The following is a 23,590-nucleotide window of genomic DNA, read 5'->3' on the forward strand; positions in this document are numbered from 1 at the left end:
CGGCATTACTGGCACGAATCAAAAAAACTGGGAATAACAAATGTTGGAGAGGCTGCAGGGAGATCAGAACTCTCATGCACTGCTAATAGGAATGCAAAATGATACAATCATTTTGGAAGATGACATCGCACTTCCTTACAAAGCTAAAAGTAGAAATACCATACAATCCAGCGATCCCACTCCTAGGAATATATCCTAGAGAAATAAGAGCCATCACACGAATAGGCATATGCACACCCATGTACATTGCAGCATTGTTCACAATAGCAAAAAGATGGAAACAACCTAGATGCCCATCAGCAGATGAATGGATAAACTATGATACGTACACACAATGGAGTATTATGCAACGATAAAGAACGATGATGAATCTGTGAAGCATCTCATAACATGGGTGAAACTGGAGGACATTATGCTGAGTGAAGTAAGTCAATCACAAAAGTACAAATCTTGTATGAGACCACTACTGTAAAAACTCACGAAAAAGTTTACACACGAGGAGAAACAGCCTTTGTTGGTTACGGGGGATGGGAGGGGTGGAGGAGGGGAATACTAAATAGATGATAGTTAAGTGGTAACTTTGGTGAAGGGTAGGACAGTACACAATACTGGGGAAGCCAGCACAACTTGTACAAGGAAAGGTCATGGAAGCTAGGACACATCCAAACTCCCTGAAGGAACCATTTGCTGGGTGGAGAGCTGTGGAGATCATGGCCTCGGGGAGCATCTAGCTCAGTTGGCATACCACAGTTTGTAAAGAAAATGTTTTACATTCTGCCTTGGTGAGTAGCGTCTGGAGTCTTAAATGCCTGTGATCAGCCATCTCAGATGCTCCACTGGTCTCACCCCTTCAGGAGCAAGGGAGAATGAAGAAAACAAGATACAAGGGAAAGATTTGTCCAAAGGGCTAACGGACCACAAATACCACAGCCTCCACCAGACTGAGTCCAGTATAACCAGATGGTTCCCGCCTACCACCACTAACTGCTCTGACAGGGATCACAACAGAGGGTCCTGGGCAGAGCTGGAGAAAAATGTAGAACAAAGTTGTAACTCACAAAAAAAGACCAGACTTACTGGCCTGACAGAGACTGGAGAAACCCCGAGAATATGGCCCCCAGACACCCTTTTAGCTCAGTAATGAAGTCATTCCCAAGGTTTACCATTCAGCCAAAGATTAGACAGCCCCATAAAAAACAAAACGAGACTAATGGGGCACAGCAGTCCAGGAACAAGGACTAGAAGGCAGAAGGAAACAGGAAAGCTAGTAATAGGGAACCCACGTTTGAGAAAGGGCAGTGTTGACATGTCATGGGGTTGTTAACCATTGTCATAAAAAAGTATGTGTATTAACTGTTTAATGAGAAACTATTTGTTCTGTAAACCTTCATCTAAAGTATAATTAAAAAGAAAAAAAAAAGATCTATATGAGACCAAATGGTCAATATTTACCCTAAATCAAAGATGAGATGGTCGGGGCAGAGTGGGCAGGAAAGCTGGATTAATGAAAGCGGAACCACCAGAACGGAAATGAGGAGAATGTTGACACACTGTGAATAATGTAACTGAACAATATATATAGAAATTGTTAAATAGGAAGCTAATTTGCTGTATAAACTTTCACCAAAAACTCAATAAAATGTTTTTTAAAAAATTACAGCCAAGAAAATCCTATGGAGCAGTTCTACTCTATCACATGGGGTTGCTGTGAGTCATAGTCAACTTGACAGCACCCAGTAACATGAGTCATTATCCCTATTTTATCAATAAGGAAACTGAGTCTTAGCACCCTTAAGTAAGTTGCCTAAGATCATGATAGCAAATAAGCAACGGAGTCAGGTCTTGAACTCAAGTCTCTCTAAAGTCTTAAAAAGTCTCTAAACCGCTCTACTCCACTGCTTTGTAAGAGAGAGGAGAGAGAACAGATTCTAGAATATGAATCCAGTAAAGAGAGGGGTTAATGTGCTTTGCATAATAAACCTGCATTTTGCTGTGTGCTAGGGCAGCCGCAGTCTGTGGGTGGTGAGAGGGTAAAGAAGGAGGGGGTCAAAGGCAAATTCGTATTGAAAGACAGTGAGGAAGAAGTGGCCATGCAGGAGGCCCAGCACTGCCCTGCCCTGGGGAACAGCATCCTGCTGGCTCAGCGATGAAGCAGCTGTACAGTGCCGTCGTTCTGCCAAGTGTGGCTTCCTGTGACCAGGATATCGGCAGGAAGGGTGGCAGCTGCTGCTAATATGGGTTGGAGGGCATAGGGTTACAAGGTTAACCCAAATGAGGTGTATGCAGAAGCACCTGGAAAACTGCAAAGCCACAAACAGATGTGGTGCTAGCATTATCCTCGTTAAGCACAGCTTGGGAAAAAGACCATAAACAGCGTCTGTGATCTCTAAGGCATACCTAGGGCCTTTTCTTTTTGCCAAAGTTAAAGGGATCAAGTAAAAGAGATTCACTCATTGATCTTGGAATTGGACCAGATGACCTGATGTGACGACGAGCTCAGGACTGGAAGCCAGGTTATCTGGATCCTGGTAATTCTCCTCTTCCCACTCACTAGCACTGTGATCTTAGCTTAGGCAGAGCACTTTGTGCTTGATTTCTTTGTCTGTAAAATAAGGAACTGAATTTTATTAATAATTTTGAAGCTTCTTTTAATTGCAGTAAGTAGCATGGTAATTGAAAGAGTGTAGGCTTTGGAATTAGACTGCCTCAGTTCAAGTCCAGGTTCCATCACTTACTAGCTGTGTGGTGTTGGGCAAGTTACTTAACTTCTCTGTCTCAGTTCGATCATCTATAAAATGAGGGTACCTACTTCATAGAGTGATCACTGTGAGACAATTATTGTATGAAGCATCTTAGTAAGGTGTCTGCCACATAGTAAATGCTTAGTAAGTGTTAAATATTGTTTCTTCAAACAGACTCAGTTAAAATTATTAATGACTAAAAGGAATACAGAATACAAAATTTAGATGTCTGTCTTGCTCAATTCTCAACATACTGGAATAAAGACTTAGAAGATGAGGGCTCTTAAATATTCATACACATCAAACAGAAGTACAAGCTTAGGAAAATTCTACCCGTGTCCTCATGTCCTAGTTTAGTATCTTTAAGAGCATCTGGCTACCAGGCCACAAATACTCTGGATATACTCACCAGCTGTGCCTTTGCTGGAGTCTTTCCTGTGACACACTGGGGTTACCTAACCTATCTTGGATCCATTAAGCAGATGAGAATTAAGAAGGGCATCAGGGCTCTTTCACTATTGTGTACTGATTTTGACGGTACAGGTCATTTATTTCTCCGGATATCCCTAGTTGAGCGGCAGACTTACAGGGGAGCCCTTTCCTAGCCTAAAGTAGAATCTGTTTAGATTCTGCATTGTATTTCCTTTTACTAAAACAGGGAAATTTTGAAAGAACATTTATTTGTTGCCTGCTGTATTGGCTGTATAGATAGTTTCTCAAAAATGATTGCTAAGTGCTGTTGATTAGTGGACAACTGGCTACTGCTGTCATCGCTGCTTTAACTGTTCTTTACGTTGGCTATGTTCATATTTATTATTGAGTAGAAGAGTACTTCTCTGGACGTGCATACTCTGGAACCAATAGACAGGATTTGCTCCTCGTAGAAGGTAGCAGAATTAAGAATTTATAAGTTAGGACAGAGCTAACAACGACTGTAACTAGCTGCCTAGTTCAGAAGAGGTACATAGGTCTGGGAGACTAAGGTGTATATATTAGGTTTAGGCAGGCAAGAATTTAAGGCCAGGAAATTCAGCTAGAAACAAGAGGGTCAGGCAGTTCCAGAGGTCAAGATCTAGGGTCCAGACTCTAGGAGACAGTCAAAAGTCAGTGCAAATAACAGGTATAGCCAGATGGACTCAGTGGAGCTCTGTTCCCTGCTGCCCTCTTTTAGATTAGCTAAATCTCTGAGCCCTTAGGTGTTCATTATAGCCAGAAGGTCATCAGATGCCTGCAGGTTACCTTTGCCCTAATTGAGACCTCTTGAGAGGGAGGAGGACTTGGAAGTGGAGATCATGCCACGTGTCCCACAGCAAACCAGGAGCCGAATAGTAAACACTTCTCTAAGAAGCTTTCTGTTCTGTGATCTACCCCAACCCCACGCTGAGTACTCTTCTGTATAACATGCTTTCATATTTGTGCACTCCTTATTGTTTTAACTTATACTTTTTGTATAATTAAAAAGTATTCCAAGCCTGGGGTAGGGGTAGGGAAATGCTAAGTTAGCTAGCTGTACTGCAGTACTGTATAATGTATATGTTTATTGAATTGCATTTGCAGTGTGCTAGGATTTTGTTTGGTATGTGTATGAATGTACTTGTACCTGGCCTTGCACAGTGCCCCTTTCCCTAATTGTAGGCCCTGAAGGGAAGCCACCTTACCTTGAGTTAGCAGTGGCAATGCTCCTCCATTGTGTGCTCCAAGCCCCACACTGCTAATTAGAAATGAAAATCATGTTTTTCAGAAGGCTCATTTTATGCTGGCATGACACATTTATTAATACTTCATGCCATAACTCGTTAAGAGCCATTCCACTGCCTTAATGGGCCTTGTGCTCAAACACATTCAGTGTCTGTTGTTATAAACTGATATTTCCCCTCGGGCAGCAAACCACAATCCAATTTCAGTCTCCCTTTTAACTCATTTACTTCTCAAAGATCTAATTTAAGACAGATTAGGTAAAATATTATTGGACTTCACGGGCACCAAATGATTGTTGCTTAAGAAGTATTCTCACACGAATACAAAGCTTGCTGTTCTTCCTGTGCCGTCTAGGCTTTGAAAGGTCTGGTGCTAAAGCACAGCTCTGGGCAAGGGATGCATCTCCTTTTCTGGATTCCCACCAGCAGTTTAGCAGTGATTGCAGAGGTTTAATCAGCCATGCAAGTAGCTTAAAAATTCACTTATATTTTTAAAAAGTCAACCCATCACCAATCATCTGTATTCATTCTGTCTCCTATATTCACTGTTCTTCCTAGAACAGAGGACAAAAGCAGGGGAGATGGTGCAGGGAGAAGCAGCATTTGGTGCACTACAATTCTGCCATGGGGCTGCTCTATGCTGCCCCCTGCTGACATAAGTATAGTTGTTGACCCTAGACTTGACTTGAGTTTAACTTAAAGGAGCAAAATAACTAATTTAGGAGAGTTCTACCAAGATGTAATATGAAATAGTAAATAACAATAAGCTTTCTCCTCAAAAGTATGGTTTGCTGCTTCGTTGCACTTAATCTTGGATGCTGTGTATTTTCTAAATCATAAAGTCATAGATATCAGAGCTGGAAAGGACCCAAGTGTGCCTGTCTCATTTTAGAGACCGGGAAAATGAGATCCAGAGAGCTGCATCGGCTCACCCAGGCTATACAGCGAGGCAGAGGCAGATGAAGAGGAAGAACCTGGGTGTTTAGACCATGATCTGAGAGGTCTGGTTGTTCCCAAAACTGAGTGATCACAGATTCCTGGGCTCCTCTCCAAACTCATTCAGAACCTCTGGGAGGTGGGACTTGGGAATCCCAATGTCCGTGTCCAGATAAGGTCTCCATCTGTTTTTATATGGCCTACAAGCTAAGAATGGCTTTTATATTTTCAAACGGTTGAAAAAAATCTGAAGAGTAATAGTATTTTTTGGCATAAGAAAATTATATGAAATTTAGTGGACTTTTCCATAGACATAGAAATTATATGAAATTATTTCCATGTCCATAAAAAAAAGTTTTATTGGAACACAGCCATACTTATTTGCTTACTTACCGTCTGTGGCTGCTTTTTCATTACAGTGGCAGAGTTGAGTAGTTGCAACAGAGACTGTATAGCCCATAAAGCCTGCAGTGTTTACTATCTGACCCTTTACAAAAGACATTTGCTGGCCCCTGGTATATACTATCCTGTTTCTCACATAAATGCTGTAAGCACCAGTGTGGAAGATGAGTTTTCTAGGGATATAAGCTTTGACTACTTGTGTTGGTGCGAAGAGCATCTTGCTTTTTTTATGCAAAAGATGCATTTATGAAAAACTGCATATAAATTAAATATATGTAAATCTAATTATTTTAACAATAAAATATGTTTTATTGTAACTTGCTACTTAAAGTATGGAGCCCTGGTGGCGCAGGGGTTAAGAGCCTGGCTGCTAACCAAAAGGTCAACAGTTCAAATCCACCAGCTGCTCCTTGGAAACTCTATGGGGCAGTTGTACTCTGTCCTATAGGGTCACTATGAGTCAGAACTGACTCAATGGCACCTAACAACAACAACACACTTAAAATATGGAGAATTCACCTTCATTTCAGGAGGGTTAGTGTGGACTGGATGTTTATTTCTCTTTGAACAGAAAAATGATCTGCCTTTATACTTGATGAAGATATAGGATGTAAATATTCAGAAACAGGTGATGATAAACTATTTTTATTCTATGTGCAGCCTTCAGAACCCAAATTAATTGTGAAATTTCTACTTCACACATAAAATGCCCTTAATAAAGCCTTTATACTTCCAAAACCGTATTTTTTAAAATTCTCCAAGCATACCTGATTTCTCTCAGTATGATCGGTCTCCTACTTGCCAACTCACCACAATACTAATTCTGAATCCTAGCACCTACTACTAGTTTTTCTTCAGCCAAGGTGTAACCATTTTAAGTTCCTAATTCCTTCCTTTTGTTTTTATCTTCTTCTTGGCCTTCACTTTACACAATATAAGCATTTGTTCATTAACCAATTAACAGGCATTATTGAGCACCTGTTATATACCAGGCACTGTGCAGGCACTGATTCTGTGTTGGGAAATATCCTCACAGGTACCTTTAGACCCATATTTCCATGATAACCAAACTAAAAGATAAGAGAAAGGAAAGGTGCAGAGTACATTACTTTTAAAAAAATCCTGTTGTCTGTCTTCTTCTAAGGCAGGTAAATGATTTTGTAAAGGCCTGGCCAGCTGGTTTTTAGGTCCTGGGACATGGGCCAGTGCTTCTTTCATTGTTGCTTAGGCGCTTTATGTAGTGTACCTCAGGGGCTCAAATTCTTCATTCACCAGAGCATTCATCCCCCACACCGGCTTCATTCTCTGCCATATTGCCACTAAATTGCTTCCCAATCTGGCACAGTAGAAGCTGTGAAGAGCCTCTAGTCTTGGCATAATATACTGCCTCTTTGCTCCATGACCTTTGATAGGTGGTGTCCCTCTCCTGAGCTTTTGTAAAATGCATAGAAGGTAATAATTCCTCTTCCAACCATATTTCACAGGAATATTATGAGGAATGAAGAGGTTATTTAAAAGGCCTGGTGTTTTCATATAGAGAGTTGCCATAGAAACACAGAGGGATACAAGTACTTCAGAGAGGGGGGTTTTCAGTCCCTTCAGAGAGGGACTGTTTCTTTGGGAGGCCAAGCTGTGGAACAGCCATAGCGCTGTCCTTGACCTGGTTCAGACTAACCCCAGGTCTACTGCTTTCCCTTGCTTTTAGGATTAGGCTTTCCCTGCAGTATACCCCACTGGAGCCAATGCATTATTCTATGGGAAGACAATTATAGCAGCTCCATATCAAACCACTAGGAACTGGGTAGTGAGCATTTCTGGAAATATGGCTCAATACCAGCACTACTTTTCTACTGGGAAGAAAATGGCATGACTCTGGCAGATTAGGAAAGAATAGCAAATGAGAGGAAAGGAACATAAAAAAAAATACGCTAACTAATTTTTGGAAGCTCATGGACTCAACATTATATTGGCACTGTCAGAAGAAGTATAAAATTGGTTCTTAACCCCGAAGACGTTAAAACTTAGTTGGGGTGTGGAGGGGAGGCTTGTAGAGTAATACAAGAAAGCAAACTGGCAGGTGCTAAGTGGAAAAGCACAAATTCCTAATACAATAGGAGTACAGAGAAGGGAGAGCTCAGAGTAGTTGGAAATACATTAAAAAGAAGTGGGACTTCAATATCAATTTCAAAAGAATGCTTACCTCTGTGGGAAGGAGGGAATGTGTTTGGAGAAGTTTACAGAAAGGGGCACTATTGATAAGCCATTATTTCTTAGGCTAACTGATGGGCACATAGATGCTTGTGCTATCATTCTTTATAGCTTTTGATATGTCTTAAATGGTTCTTTTTGTGGTGGTTTTTATTTTTTATAAGGATATAATTCACATACCATAATATTTACTATTCCTTTGTCCTTCTTATGGCCAAATAATATTCCATTGATTGGATGTACTACATTTTATTTATCCATTCATCAGTTGATGGATATTTTTGTTGTTTCCACTTTTTTACTATTATGAATAATACTAATATGAATATTTGTGTATGGTTTTTGTGTGAACATATGTCTTTAATTCTATTGGATATAGTGTATTTTTATGCAAATAACACGTACCTTCTACATTTATTTGCCAACTACTCCCTCCCTCTGCAAGGTATTTTCATAAGTGGCGCTATGCTTTTTTTTTTTTTTTTTACAGCAACATGTAAAAAAAACTTGGCATAGCGGCATTTAAAAAAATACCTTGTGGAAGGAGGCAGCGTTGGCAAACAAACGTAGAAGGCACATGTTATTTGCGTAAAAAATACATTACACCTAGGAGTAGAGTTACAGTCAAATGCTGGGTACATAAGGTAACTCCATGTTTAACTTTTTTCCAGAGTAGCTGCACCATTTTACATTGCCACTAGCAATGGATGAGGGTTCCAATTTCTCTACGTCCTTGTCAGCACTTGTTATTTTCTGGTTTGGTTTGGTTTTTGGTATAGCCATACTAGTAACTGTGAAGTGGTATCATTGTGGTTTTGATTTGCATTTCCCTAACGGGACTTAAGTAAAAGAACTGAACAGAAGATTTCAAAGGGCAGCTTGAAAAGACAAGGTAAAATGTTATAATGAAATGTGCAAAGACCTGGAGTTAGAAAACCAAAAAAGAAGAACCTAGCATTCCTCAAGCTAAAAGAACTGAAGAGAAAATTCAAGCCTCAACTTGCAATAGTGAAGGATTCTATGGGCAAAAAATTTAATGGTGTAGGAAGCATCAAAAGAAGATGGAAGGAATACACAGAGTCACTGTCCCAAAAAGAATTGGTTGACATTAACCATTTCAGGAGGTAGCATATCATCAAGAACCACTGGTATTGAGGGAAGAAGGTCAAGCTGTACTGACGGCACTGGCAAAAAACAAGGGTCCAGGAATTGATGGAATACCAAATTGAGATGCTTCAGTGAACAGATGCAACACTCAAAACTCTCACTCATCAGTGTCAAGAAATTTGTATAACAGCTACTAGCCAACCAGCTGGAAGAGATCCATATTCATGTTCATTCCAAGGGTAAGTAATCTAACAGAATGTAGAAATTATTGAACAATATCATTAATATCACATGCTATCAAAATTTTGCTGAAGATAATTCAAAAACGACTGCAGCTGCACATTGACAGGGAATTGCCAGAAGTTCAAGCCTGATTCAGAAGACATGGAATGAGGGATACCATTGCTGATATCAGGTGGATCTTGGTCAAAAGCAGAGAATACGAGAAAATATGTGTTTCATCGACTGTGTGAAGGCATTTGACTGTGTGGGTCATAACGAATTATGGATAACATTATGAAGAATAGAAATTCCAGAACACTTGATTGTCTTCATGTGGAACCTGTACATGAATCAGAAGGCAATCATTCAAACAGAACAAGGAGGTACTGCATAGTTTAAAATCAGAAAAGGTGTGCAGCAGGTTTGTATCCTTTCACCTTATTCAATATGAATGCAGATCAAATAATCTGAGAAGCTGGACTGTATGAAGAAGAACCCGGCGTCAGGATTGGAGGAAGACTCACTAACAACCTGTGATATGCAGATGAGACAACTTTGCTTGCTGAAAGTGAAGACAACTTGAAGCACTTACTGATGAAGGTTAAAGACTACAGCCTTCCATATGGACTACACCTGAACATGAAACAAAAATCCTCACAACTGAACCAGTAAACATCATAATAAATGGGAAGAAATAGAAATTGTCAAGGATTACATTCTACTTGGATCAACAATCAATGCTCATGGAAGCAGCAGGCAAGAAATCAAATTACATATTGCACTGGGCATATCTGCTGCAAAAGACCTCTTTAAAGTGTTAACACCACCTAGGGACTATGGTTGTTTAATAGTGTGTTGTTTAATTTCCACATATTTGTGCCTTTTCCAGTTTTCCTTCTGTTATGTATTTCTAATTTCACTCCATTGTGGTTGGAGAAGATACTTTATATTATTTCAGTCCTTTAAACTTTATTGAGACTGGCTTTGTAGCTCAACATATGATCTGTCCTGAAGAATGATTCATGTGCACTGGAAAAAAATTTATATTGTGCTGTTGTTGGGTGGAGTGTTCTGTATATGTCTTTTAAGTCTAATTTGTTTATAGTGTCATACAGGTCCTCTGTATCCTTATCGATCTTTTTTCTAAATGTTTTGTCCATTATTGAAAGTGGTGTATTGAAATCTCCAACTGTTATTATAGAACTGCCTATTTCTCCCTTCATTTCTGTCAGTGTTTGCTTTATATATTTTGGAGCACTGATGTTCGGTGCATATATATTTATAATTGTTACATTTTCTTGATGAATTGACCCTTTCATCATTATATAATATCCTTCTTTGTCTCTTATAAGAGATTTTGACTTAAAGTCTTTTTTGTCTAATGTTAAATTTACCACCCGACTGTCTTTGGTTACTATTTGCATGGAATATTTTTTCCATCCTTTACTTTCAACCTATTTGTGTCCTTGGGCCTAAGATGTGTCTCTTTTAGACAGAATATAGTTGAATCAAGCTTTTTTTAAAATCCATTCTGCCACTCTTTGCCTTTCGATTGGAGCATTTTGTCCATTTACATTCACAGTAATTACCAATAAGGAAGGACGTTGTTTTAGTTACCTAGTGCTGCTGTAACAGAAATGCCACAAGTGGCGGGCTTTAAAAAACAGAAATTTATTTTCTCACAGTTACGGAGGCTAGAAGTCCAAATTCAGGCACCAGCTCTAGGGGAAGGCTCTAGCTGTCAGCTCTAGGGGGAGGATCATTTTCTCTTTCAGCTTCTCTAGCCCCAGCATTCCTCAGTTCCTTGGGGACCCTCACATGACATCTGTCTTCCCCCCATTTGTGCTTGCTTGTCTCTGTGTCTGTACTGCTCCTTATAACTCAGAAGTGATCTGGTACTCAGAAGTGATTAGGTATAAGACATACCCAACACAGATGTGGTCTCATTAATATAACAAAGAACCCCCTTTTCCCAAACAGGATTACATCCACAGGTATAGAGGTTAGGATTTGGGGAGACACAATTCAGCCCATAACAGATGTACTTTGTCAGTTTGTTATTTGTGTGTGTGTCTTATACTTTCTTTGTCCCTCATTTCCTCCAATACTACCAGCTTTTGTGTTTTGCTGATTTTTTTTGCAGTGAACCATTTTCATTCCCTTCTCTTTTCCTTTTGTGTATATTTTTTTAGAAATTTTCTTTGTGGTTACCATTAAGATTGCATATAACTTATATTTAAAACAACTTGGTTTAAATTGATAACTTAACTTCAGTAATTACAAAAACTATACCTATACTGTTCCTTCCCTTCCCCAGTTTATGTTGTTTTTATCATCTGTTACATGTTTATACATCATGTGCCCTATAACATAAATTTATACTTATTTTTATGCATTTGTCATTATAAAGCATGAAGAACATAACAACTAAAATTGCCAAGCAAAAATATCTTAAAATTTGTCCTTTTACTTGCCCATGAAATTACCTTTAATGATAATCCTTTTTTCTGTGTAAGGCTTTGAGTTACTGTTAAGTGTCCTTTTTGTCCCATCTGAAGGACTCCCTCCCATTAGCATTTCTTGTAGGGCAGATCTAATGGTTTTGAATTCTCTCAGCTTTTGTTTATCTGGGAATGTCTTGATTTCACCCTCATTTTTGAAGGACAGTTTTTGTTGTTAGTTGCCTTTGAATCAATTCCAACTCATGGTGACCCCACGCGTGCAGAGTAGAACTGCTCCGTAGGGTTTTCAAGGCTGTGACTTTTTGGAAGCAGATTGCCAGGCCTGTCTTCCAGTGAAGAAGAGTTGTGCCAGATACAGTATTCTTGGCGACAGTTACTTTCTTTCAGCACTTTAAATATGTCATTCCATTGCCTCCAAGGTTTCTAAAGAGAAATCAGCACCCAGTCTTATTGTATATGTGTATTCACTTCTCTTTTGCTGCTTTCTGAATTCTTTCTTTATCTTTAGTTTTTGAGATCTTGGTTATAATGTGTTGTCTTAGTCATCTAGTGCTGCTGTGACAGAAATACCACATGTGGATGGCTTTAACAAAGAGAAATTTATTCTCTCACAGTCTTGTAGGCTACAAGTCTAAATTCAAGCCATCAGTTCCAGGGGAAGGCTTTCTCTCTCTGTCAGCTCTGGAGGAAGGTCCTTGTAATGCATCAGTCTTCTCTTGGTCTGGGAGCTTCTCTGCACAGGAACCTCAGGTCTGAAGGACACACTGTGCTCCCGGCACTGCTTTCTTGGTGGTATGAGGTTCTCATGTGTCTCTGCTCGCTTCTCTCTCTTTTATATCTCAAAACAGATTGGCTTAAGACACTATCCAGTCTTGTATACCTCATCAGTATAACTGCTGCTAATCTATCTTATTAGATCATAGTGATTGAATTTACAACACGTAAGTAAATCACATAGGATTACACAATCATGCAATACTGGGAATCATTGACCTAGCCAAGTTGACAGATATTCTGGGGGGACACAATTCATGACGTGTGTCTTTATGTGAATCTTTTTAGGTTTATCCTACTTAGTGTTTGTTGGGCTTCTTAGATTTGTAGATTCATGTCCTTTGTTAGGTTTTAAAAGTTTCCTGCCATTATTTCTTTAAATATTCTTTGTGTCCCTTTTTCTCTTTCTTGTCTCCTTCTGGAATTCTCATGATATGTGTGTTAGTTCACTTGATGATGTTACACGTTTCCATTAGACTGTGCTCAGCAGTCTTGAGCCTTCTCTAGTTGCTCCTCAGACTCCATAATTTTTATTACCTTATCCTCTGGACTGCTGATTTTTTTCTTCTGCCATCCCAAATCTGTTGTTAAATCTTTTCAATGAGTGTTTTCTTTTTCCAGTTACTATGTTTGATTCTGTTTGATTTCTCTTTACAGTGCCTATCTCTTTACATATATTCTTGTTTTGTTCGTGCATTGTATTCCTGATTTCCTTTAGTTCTTTGTGTTTTCCTTTAGTTATTTGAGGTTGTTTAATATTTTTGTGTTACATTCTTCCAGTCTGTTCATTATTTGGACTTCCATAAATACAGTTTCTCTCCCTTCATCTTGTTCATGTGAATGGCCCATCATTTTCAGTTTCTTTGTGTGCCTTGTGATCGTTTGTTGAAGCCAAGATGTTAGAATTTTACAAGATGTTAACTTTCTCAATTCTCTTGTATATATGGTACTTTCAGTAGTGCTAATTTCTGCAAGCAACTCATAGTCAGGCATAGGCTTCAGACTGCTTACTGCTCCCTCTCCCTCCTTGTAATACTTCTGGTTCACGCCAGACCAAAGTTTCAGTCTTTCAGCAGTTCCCAAACTGATGAGAAAACACACTCTGATTAATCTACCCTCAGGTGGGTATAGCCCTCAATCCTTGGTTACTGCTTTCTCTCTTACTCTGTGAGGGCTCTGACTCTGGCCAAACTGAGGTTTCAGTCTTTGGGCCACCTCCAGACTGGTCAGAATATATACCCTGATCCCAGATAAGTAAAGTACTATTGAAGAAGAAGAATAAATTAGGAGGACTTGCACTACCTGACCTCAGAACCTCCTGTACAGCTCCAGTAGCCAAAACAGCCTGATACTGGTACAAAGACAGACATACTGACCAATGGAACAGAATTGAGAACCTAGATGTAAATCCATTTACCTACGGTCACCTGATCTTCAACAAAGTCCCAAAGTCTTTTTAACAGATGGTGCCGGCACATAAACCAGAGACTTCATCAGCCTGAGACCAGAAGAACTAGATGGTGCCCGGCCACCACCAATGACTGCCCTGACAGGGAACACAACAGAGAGTCCCTGATGGAGCAGGAGAAAGGTGGGGTGCAGAACTCAAATTCTAGTAAAAAGACCAGACTTAATGGTCTGACTGAGACTGGAGGAACCCCAGAAAGCATGGCCCCTGGATTCTCTGTCAGCCCAGAACTAAAACAATTTCTGAGGCCAACTCTTCAGACAAAGATTGGACTGGACTGTGGGGCATAAAATGATACTTGTGAAGAGTGTGCTTCTTAGGTCAAGTAGATACATGAGACTAAATAGGCAGCTTCTGTCCAGAGGTGAGATGAGAAGGCAGAGAGGGTTAGGAGCTGGTTGAATAGACATGGGAAATCGGGTGGAATGGAGGAGTATGCTGTCACAGTATAGGGAGAGCAATTAGGGTCACATAACAATGTATGTATAAATTTTTGTATAAGAGACTAACTTGAAATGTAAACTCCCTTTAAACTACAACAAAAAAAAAAAAGGTTCTGGCAAAACTGGATGTCCATTTGCAAAAAAATGAAAACAGGACCCATACCTCACACCATACACAAAAACTAATTCAAAATGGATCAAAGACCTAAAGATAAAACCAAAAACTATAAAGATTATAGAAGAAAAAATAGGGTCAACTCTAGAGGCCCTAATACACAGCATTAACAGTATTACAAATCATAACTGACAATATACAAACACCAGAAGATAAGCCAGATAACTGGTATCTTTTAAAAATTAAGCACTTAGGCTCATCAAAAGACTTCACCAAAAGAGTAAAAAGAGAACCTACTGTCTTAGTCATCTAGTGCTTCTATAACAGAAATACCACAAGTGGATGGTTTCAACAAAGAGGAGTTTATTCTCTCACAGTCCAGTAGGCTAGAAGTCCAAATTCAGGGTGCTAGCTCCAGGGGAAAGCTTTCTTTCTTTGTCGGCTCTGGAGGAATGTCCTTGTCATCAGTCTTCCCTTGGTCTGGGAGCACCTCAGCGCAGGAACCTCAGGTCCAAAGGATGCAGTCTTCTCTTGGAGCTGCTTTCTTGGTGGTATGAGGTCCCCTTGTCTCTCTGCTTGCTTCTCTCTTTTATATCTCAAAAGAGATTGGCTTCAGACACTATCTAATCTTGTAGACCTCATCAATATAATAACTGCCACTAATCCATCTTATTACATCGTAGTGATAGAATATACAACGCATAGGGAAATCATATCAGATGACAAAAGGTAGACAATTATACAATACTAGGAATCATGACCTAGCCAGGTCAACAGATATTTTGGGGGGACACAATTCAATCTGTGATACTTACAGACTGGGAAAAAATTTTTTGCTCTGACAAATCCAACAAAGGTCTACTCTCTAAAATCTACAGGAAAATCTAACACCTCTACAACAAAAAGACAGTTCAATTAAAAAATGGGCAAAGGATATGAACAGACACTTCACCAAAGAAGACATTCAAGTGGCTAACAGATACATGAGGAAATGCTCAAGATCACTAGCCATTAGAGAAATGCAAATTAAAACCACAGTGAGATACCATCTCACTCTGACATTACTGGCATGAATCAAAAAAAAAACAGAAAATAACAGATGTTGGAGAGGCTGTGGAGAGATTGGAACTCTTATCCACTGCTGATGGGAATGCAAAATGGTACAATCATTTTGGAAAATGATATGGCGCTTCCTTAGAAAGCTAGAAATAGAAGTACCGTACGATCCAGTAATCCCACTCCTAGGAATATATCTTAGAGAAATAAGAGCCGTCACACGAATAGACATATGCACACCCATGTTCATTGCAGAATTGTTCACAATGGCAAAAAGATGAAACAACCTAGATGCCCACCAACAGATGAATGGATAAACAAATTATGGTACATACACACAGTGGAGTATTATGCGATGGTAAAGAACAATGATTAATCTGCGAAGCATCTCGTAACATGAATGAAATGGAGGACATTATGCTGAGTGAAATAAGTCAATCACAAAAGGACAAATATTGTATGAGACCAAAAAACCAAAGCCGTTGCCGTCCAGTCGATTCCAACTCAAAGCGATCGTATAGAATAGAGTAGAACTGCCCTGTAGAGTTTCCAGGGAGCAGCGGGTGGATTCAAACTGCCAGCCTTTTGGTTAGCAGCCATAGCTCTTAACCACTGTGCCATCAGGGCTCCTGTATAAGACCACTACTATAAAAACTCATGAAAAGGTTTACACACAAAAAGAAACAATCTTTGATGGTTATGAGGGAGGACAGGGGTGAGAGGGAAAAACACTAAATAGACAATAGATAAATGGTAACTTTGGTGAAGGTTAAGGCAGTACATAATACTGGGGAAACCAGCACAGCTTGTCCAGGCTAAGGTCATGGAAGCTCCATAGACACATCCAAACTCCCTGAGGGACCAAACTACTGGGCTGAGGGCTGTGGGGACCATGGTCTCAGGGAATATCTAGCTCAATTGGCATAACATGTTTTATTAAAAAAATGTTCTACATTCTACTTTGGTGAGTAGTGTCTGAGGTCTTAAAAGCTTGTGAGTGGCCATCTAAGATACTCCACTAGTCTCACCCTGTCTGGAGCAAGGGAGAATGAAGAAAACGAAAGACACAAGGGAAAGAAAGATTAGTCCAAAGGACTAATGGACCTCAGCTACCACAGCCTCCCCCAGACTGAGTCCAGCACAGGTGGACGGTGCCCTGGCTTCCACCACCAACTGCTCTGACAGGGATCACAATAGAGGGTCCTGGATAGAGCTGGAGAAAAATGTAGAACAAAATTCTAACTAACAAAAAAAAGACCAGACTTACTGGTCTGACAGAGACTGGAGAAACCCCAAGAGTATGGCTCCTGGACACCCTTATAGCTCAGTGGTGAAGCCACTCCTGAGGTTCACCCTTCAGCCAAAGATTAGACAGGCCTGTAGAACAAAACAAGACTAAATGGGCACACCAGCCCAGGGGCAAGGACAAGAAGGCAGGAGGGGATAGGAAAGCTGGTAATGGGGAACCCAAGGTCAAGAAGGGGAGAGTGTTGACATGTCATGGGGTTGGCAACCAATGTCACAAAACAATTTGTGTATTAATTGCTTAATGAAAAACTAGTTTGCTCTGTAAGCCTTCATCTAAAGTACAATAAAAAAATTTTATAAAATAATATACACTGTCAACAGTCCACTAGCAAGATCTGTCCTATTTATTTCAGAGCTGGAGATCAGGGCCCTTCCCAGTGTACAGGAAAGCCATACATTGGTTTGGGGTGCAACTGCATATCTACTGCAGCTGTCTGTCTGCCATGTAAGGAGGGGACAGGCAGGGAAAGTGGAAGAGTGCTTTTCCTACTATATGAGATTTGTCCGTGTCTTGATTTAGTTCGCTACTCCTTGCTGCAGTCCTTTGCTCACCATTTCAGAGTTCTCACAAGACTAAGTACAGACTTCTAGTTGCTTCTCTTGGAGTTCATGTGGGGAGAGTCAGGATCTTAGACCTGCTTATGATGCCATCTTCCCAGAATTCCCACTTGGATCCATTTTGAGTTCGTTTTTATATATAGTGTGAGTAGGGGATTCAGCTTCATTCTCTGGCACATGGAGACCCAGTTGTCCCAGTACCACTGTTGATGAGACTATTCTTTCCCTTTTGGATTGGCTTGACACTCTTGTCAAAAATCAATTGACCATAGATACATGAATTTACTTCTGGACTCTCAGGTCTATTCCATTGATTCATAAGTCTATCCTTATGATAGTACCACACAGTCTTGATTACTGAAGCTTTATAGTGAGTTTCAAAATCAGGAAATGTGTGTCCTCCAAAATTGTTCTCTTTTTCAAGATTGTTTTGACTGTTCTGGGTCCCTTGCATTTCCATATGAATTTTAGGATCAGCTTATCAATTTGGCAAAATGGTAGTAGAAATTTTGGTAGAAATTGTATTGAATCTATAGGATCAGTTTGGGGGAGTCTTGCTATCTCAACAATATTAAGTCTTCCAATCCATGAACATGGTATGTCTTTAGGTGTTCTTTCATTTCTTTCAACAATGTAGTTTTCAGTGTACTAGTCTTACACTTCTTTTGTTAAATTCATTCCTAAGTATTTTACTCTGTTTAATCCTATTTTAAATGGAATTGTTTTCTTAATTTAATTGTTCATTGCTAGTAAATAGAAATACAACTTAGTTTTGTATTGATCTTATATCTTGTGACCTTGCTGAACTTGTTTATTCACTCTAATAGTTGTGTGTGTGTGTATGTAGTCATTAGGATTTTCTACATACAAGATTATGTCATCTACAAACAGTTTTACTTACTCCTTCCCAATCTGGATGCCTGATATTTCATTTATTGCCTAACTGCCCTGGCTAAAACCTCCAGTACAGTGTTGATTAGAAGTGATGAGAATGGACATCTTGTCTTTTGCCTCATCTTAGGGGGAAAGCTTTCAATCTTTCACCATTAAGTATGATGTTAGGTGTAGGGTTCTCATAGATTATCTTTATGAAGTTGAGGATGTCCCCTTCTACTCCTAGTTTGTTAAATGTTTTTAATCATGAAAGGGTATTGAATTTGCTTTGTCTGTGTCTATTGAGATGATAATGTGGTTTTGACTCTATTAATACAGTGTATTACACTGTTGATTTTTTAAAATGTTGAACCAACCTTTACATTCCTGGGGTAAATCCCACCTGGTCATAGTGTATAATCCTTTTCATATGCCGCTAGATTCAGTTATCTAGTATTTTCATAAGAGATATTGGTCTATAGTTTGTGTGTGTATATATATATGTGTGTGTGTGTGTGTGTGTGTGTGTGTGTGTGATGTCTTTGGTTTTGGTATTAGGGTAATACTGGCCTCATAGAATGAGTTGGGAAGTTATCCCTCTTCTATTTTTTGGAAGAATTTGTGAAGGATTGATGTTAATTCTTCTTTAAACATTTGGTAGAATTCATCAATTAAGCCATCTGGTACTGGGCTTTTCCTTGTGGGGGTTCATTTTTTTAATGCAAGGTTCAGAAGAGTATTTATTTTATAATCCCTTTTGAGTATGAGTGTGTGTGTTTTAAAGGCATATATCTATATGCTTGTATTTAGACAGATAAATTCTGGAAGGATATCCATGAAACTGGCAGGAAAGGTTATATTTGAGTAATGGGATGGAATTTAAAGTCTCTGTTCTTTTTTTTTTTTCTTTTTAATGAGCATCTGTTGGTTTTATTACTTAAAAAAAAAAAAAAAGCCTACTTAAAATGACTAGTGGGACTATAGGCCATTTCCTCTTTTGCCCACCCAGTGAGATGCTGGGGCTATGTATTTGCCATTGCCCTTGTCTCCCAAGGAACTCACAATTTAGTAGGCTCTTGCCTCTCTCTCCGGCTTCACTGCCTGCTGTTTCCCCTTTCTTTTGTGAATACCTCCCAATTCACTCTCCTCCCTTTCATGCCCTCATTCAAGAGAAAAAAATCTGTCTTCTGCGGCCTCTCATGTTATACATATTTTTATTCTTGAACTTCGTATTTATTACCCTGCATCATAATTACTAGTTCACATATATGTATGTAAAAGTGCAGTTTTAGCTGATGTTGTGTCCCTGGAGCTTCACAATAAAAAAACCAAACCTCTGCCGTTAAGTAGATTTCCACTCACAGCAACCCTATAGGACATCGTAGAACTGCCCCCATAGGGTTTCCAAGGCTATTAATCTTTACGGAAGCAGACTGCCACGTCTCTCTTCTGAGGAGCAGCTATCAGGTTTGAACCACTGACCTTTCGGTTAGCAGCTAGCTATGTGCTTTAACTACTGTGCCACTAGGGCTCCTATCTTTACACAATACTTGGCACAAAATAGATCCTCAAAGATACCTTGATTGAATTGAATTCATGAAACAAGAAAAAGTATTCTGGGTGGGATGAGCAATATGAGCAAAGGCCAAAGTTATAAATTACTAGAACCTGTTTTGGAGACATGAATTAGTGTGGCTGTACAGGAAGACTCATGCTGGAAAACATGATTGCTTTTTGGCAAGACTAATAATGATGACTTTTAAAATGGCAGATAAAGCAGACTTGGAAGGTAGTTACTAAATATTGGTAGAATGAATAATTCTCATTTCCTTCAAGTCTGCTCAGATCTCTCTTCTAAATAAGGCTTAACCTGACCATCTTCTTTAAAACTGACTCATCTCCCATCCCCCGACCTGACGCTGTTGATCCCCATCCCCTGATCTTTTTCCTTTTTCCGTAGCACTTATCACCTTCTATATGTCAGTTCTATGTATTTGCTTACTTATGGTTTTTGTTTATTTATTATCTGTCTTCCCCATTAGAGTATAAGCTCTCCAGGGTAGGAATCTTTGACTCTCTTGTTCACTGATATTTCCTAAGCACCTAAAACAGATCTGACATATAGTTGGCACTCAGTAAACGTGTTGAGTGAGTGAATCCTAAATTAAGGAACTTCAGTATCTTGTCCAGAGCTGACATAGATAGTTTAGGTATAATTCAAATGGCTTGTTCTGAAAGAAGCAAGTTTATCCTGTAAAACTACTAAGATTTTGTTGTTAGGGGCCATCAAGTTGGTTCTGACTCATAGTGACCCTTTTGTACAATAGAACAAAACACTGCCGAGTCCTGCGACATCCTCACTATCGTTGCTATGCTTGAGCCCATTGTTGCAGCCATATGTCAGCCCATCTCATTGAGGGTCTTCCTCTTTTTTTCTGACCTTCTACTTTACCAAGCATGATGTCCTTCTCCAGGGACTGGTCCCTCCTGATAACATGTCCAAAGATGACAAAGTCTCACTATCCTCGCTTCTCAGGAGGATTCCGGCTATACTTCTTCCAAGACAGATTTGTTCATTCTTCTGGCAGTCCATGGTATATTCAATATTCTTTGCCAACACCATAATTCAAAGGCATCGATTTTTCGGTCTTCATTATTCATTGTCCAGCTTTCGCATGCATATGTGCCAAAAAAACCAAACCCATTGCTGTCGAATCCATTCCGACCCATAGCTACCCTATAGAACAGAGTAGAACTGTCCCATGGAGTTTCCAAGGAGCGCCTGGTGGATTTGAACTGCCGACCTTTTAGTTAGCAGCTATAGAACTTGACCACTACACCACCAGGCGATTGAAAATACCATAGCTTAGGTCAGGTGCACCTTAGTCCTCAAAGTGACATGTTTGCTTTTTAACACTTTAAAGAGGTCTTTTGCAGCAGATTTGCCTAATGCAATACATGGTTTGATTTTTTGACTGTTGCTTCCATGGGCATTGATTGTGGATCCAAGTAAAATGAAATCCTTGACAATGTCAGTGTTTTCTCTGTTTATCATGATGTTGCTTATTGTTCCAGTTGTGAGGATTTTTGTTTTCTTTATGTTGAGATTTAATCCGTACTGAAGGCTGTCGTCTTTGATCTTCATCAGTAAGTGCCTCAAGTTCTCTTTGCTTTCAGCAAGCAAGGTTGTGTCATCTGCATAACGCAGGTTGTTAATGAGTCTTCCTCCAATCCTGATGCACTGTTCTTCTTGATACAGTCAGCTTCTCAGATTATTTGCTCAGAATGCAGATTGAATAAATTTGGTGAAAGGATACAACCCTGATGCACACCTTCCCTAATTTTAAACCAAACAGTATCCACTTGTTCTGTTCAAATGACTGCTTCTTGGTGTATATACAGGTTCCTGATGAGCACAATTAAATGCTCTGGAACTCCCATTCTTTACAATGTCATCCATAACTTGTTATGATCCACACAATCGAATGTCTTTGCATAGTCAGTAAAACACAGGTAAACATCTTTCTGGTATTCTCTGCTTTCAGCCAGGATCCATCTGTCATCAGCAATTATATTCCTGGTTCCCCATCCTCTTCTGAATCTGGCCTGAACTTCTGGCAGTTCCCTGTCGATGTACTGCTACAACCACTTTTGAATGATCATCAGCAAAAATTTTACTTGTGTGTGATATTAATGATATTGTTCGATAATTTTTGCATTCTGTTGGATCACATATATGTATGTAAAATTGCTAAGATAGTGCCAGCTCTTCGTAATATAATCTAGGGCGTAGAGAGGGGTGTGAGGGAGACGAAAATATATTGTCTTAAGGTTTCTTGCCTTAGAAACCAAATTGGGAAGTAAATATTATAAGTACATTTGAGTTAATTTATTTCTTGCTTAGAAAAATGTTGTTTCATGTGGTGATTAATATCCATGCTTTAATAATTTCTCTCTTTTTCTTTTTCCACAGACCTTTGTAGTATTAAACAGAGGGAAGACCCTCTTCAGATTTAGTGCCACGCCTGCCTTGTACATTTTAAGTCCTTTTAACCTGATAAGAAGAATAGCTATTAAAATTTTGATACATTCATATCCTTTCCTACAAATGTGGAATGAGCACAGCAATTGCATGGTTGCTTGTATGCATTGCTTAAATTATGACAACTTAATTGTATAAGTTTTTTACCAACCATGTAGTTGTCTGTCCCACGAGTCAGAGTGAAGTACTGCCAGATTTCAAGCTGAACTTCAGAAAATTCTGTTTCATAGGATGATATCGTTGGCGTCTTGGAGTTGTGTTGGTATCAGTAAAAGGGACAAATTAAGATGGTAGCCATTTATTGAAGTCTTATTTTTTAAGTGCTCAGATTTTAGTAATTTCATCCCATGCCAGATTATTCAGAGTTTTAATGCATTAAGATCCAATATTAGAATTTTTTAAAGCCATTCCTTGAGTTACAAGTAGTTGAATGCATGAATTAGAGACCTACCTTGAATTTTTTTGATTTCTCGAGTGCTGAGATACTTTCTCAGACTGAATGGCTTCCTTGGTACAGATGTTCAGATGGATAAGAATTTTTTCTGGTATTTACTCCCCTTAAACAGAAAATGTCAATTAATTCATATGGCCTGACTTTTTCCATCTTATTAATATAGGAGAGCATATAACAGATGAAAAATTATGTGATAGTTTTAGCAACTTTACATAGTAACTTTAAACTTTCATGGCTGGTGTTTAATTTGACAGTATCTAGTCCCATGCTTCAAAGGGTATCATATGCCCCAAGTAGGATGAGAAAACCACCAGTTGCAACTTGGTAAATTGATTTACTAAGCTTTTACCACATTTTTATCAACTCTTAAGAATTTAACAGCCTCATTCTGAAATCTGTGGTTTACAAGCAACATGATTCTGAAATCTGATGGTTTATAAGGAAATAAATAATTCACCATGGATTTCTTTCCTTTCTGTTGGATGAGAAGATGGAGTGTTTTTTTTTTTTTTCTTCTGGTTCCAAATAGCATGTTATTATTCCCGGAAGAAAAATCCAGCTGCAGTAGAGAAAAATCCAGCTGTAAAAGATATTTTCTCATTTTAGAACTCCACTCCACTAGTGGAGTGAAGATGGTGAATGCCATTAGTAAGAGAGAATAAGTTAGCAATAAATGAGATATGGCTCCCAAGCTTGTTAAAGTGACACTTTGAGTCTGAGTAAC

The 23,590-nt window shown here is 39.2% G+C and overlaps 1 protein-coding gene across 6 annotated transcripts in view; it reads left to right on the forward strand.

Moving 5' to 3' along the window:
- The window catches only part of SCN8A (sodium voltage-gated channel alpha subunit 8), a 228,317-nt gene that overhangs the window by 94,748 nt on the left and 109,979 nt on the right, over positions 1 to 23,590 (forward strand). For all 6 annotated transcript variants that reach the window (XM_004388346.1, XM_004388347.1, XM_004388345.2 and 3 more), the window contains one exon: positions 22,344 to 22,462. In XM_004388346.1, the coding sequence (XP_004388403.1) occupies positions 22,344 to 22,462 (119 nt within the window). The remainder of the gene's footprint in view (positions 1 to 22,343; positions 22,463 to 23,590) is intronic.

This window comes from Trichechus manatus, unplaced genomic scaffold (assembly GCF_000243295.1).
Source record: "Trichechus manatus latirostris isolate Lorelei unplaced genomic scaffold, TriManLat1.0 scaffold00209, whole genome shotgun sequence".
Taxonomy (NCBI): domain Eukaryota; kingdom Metazoa; phylum Chordata; class Mammalia; order Sirenia; family Trichechidae; genus Trichechus; species Trichechus manatus.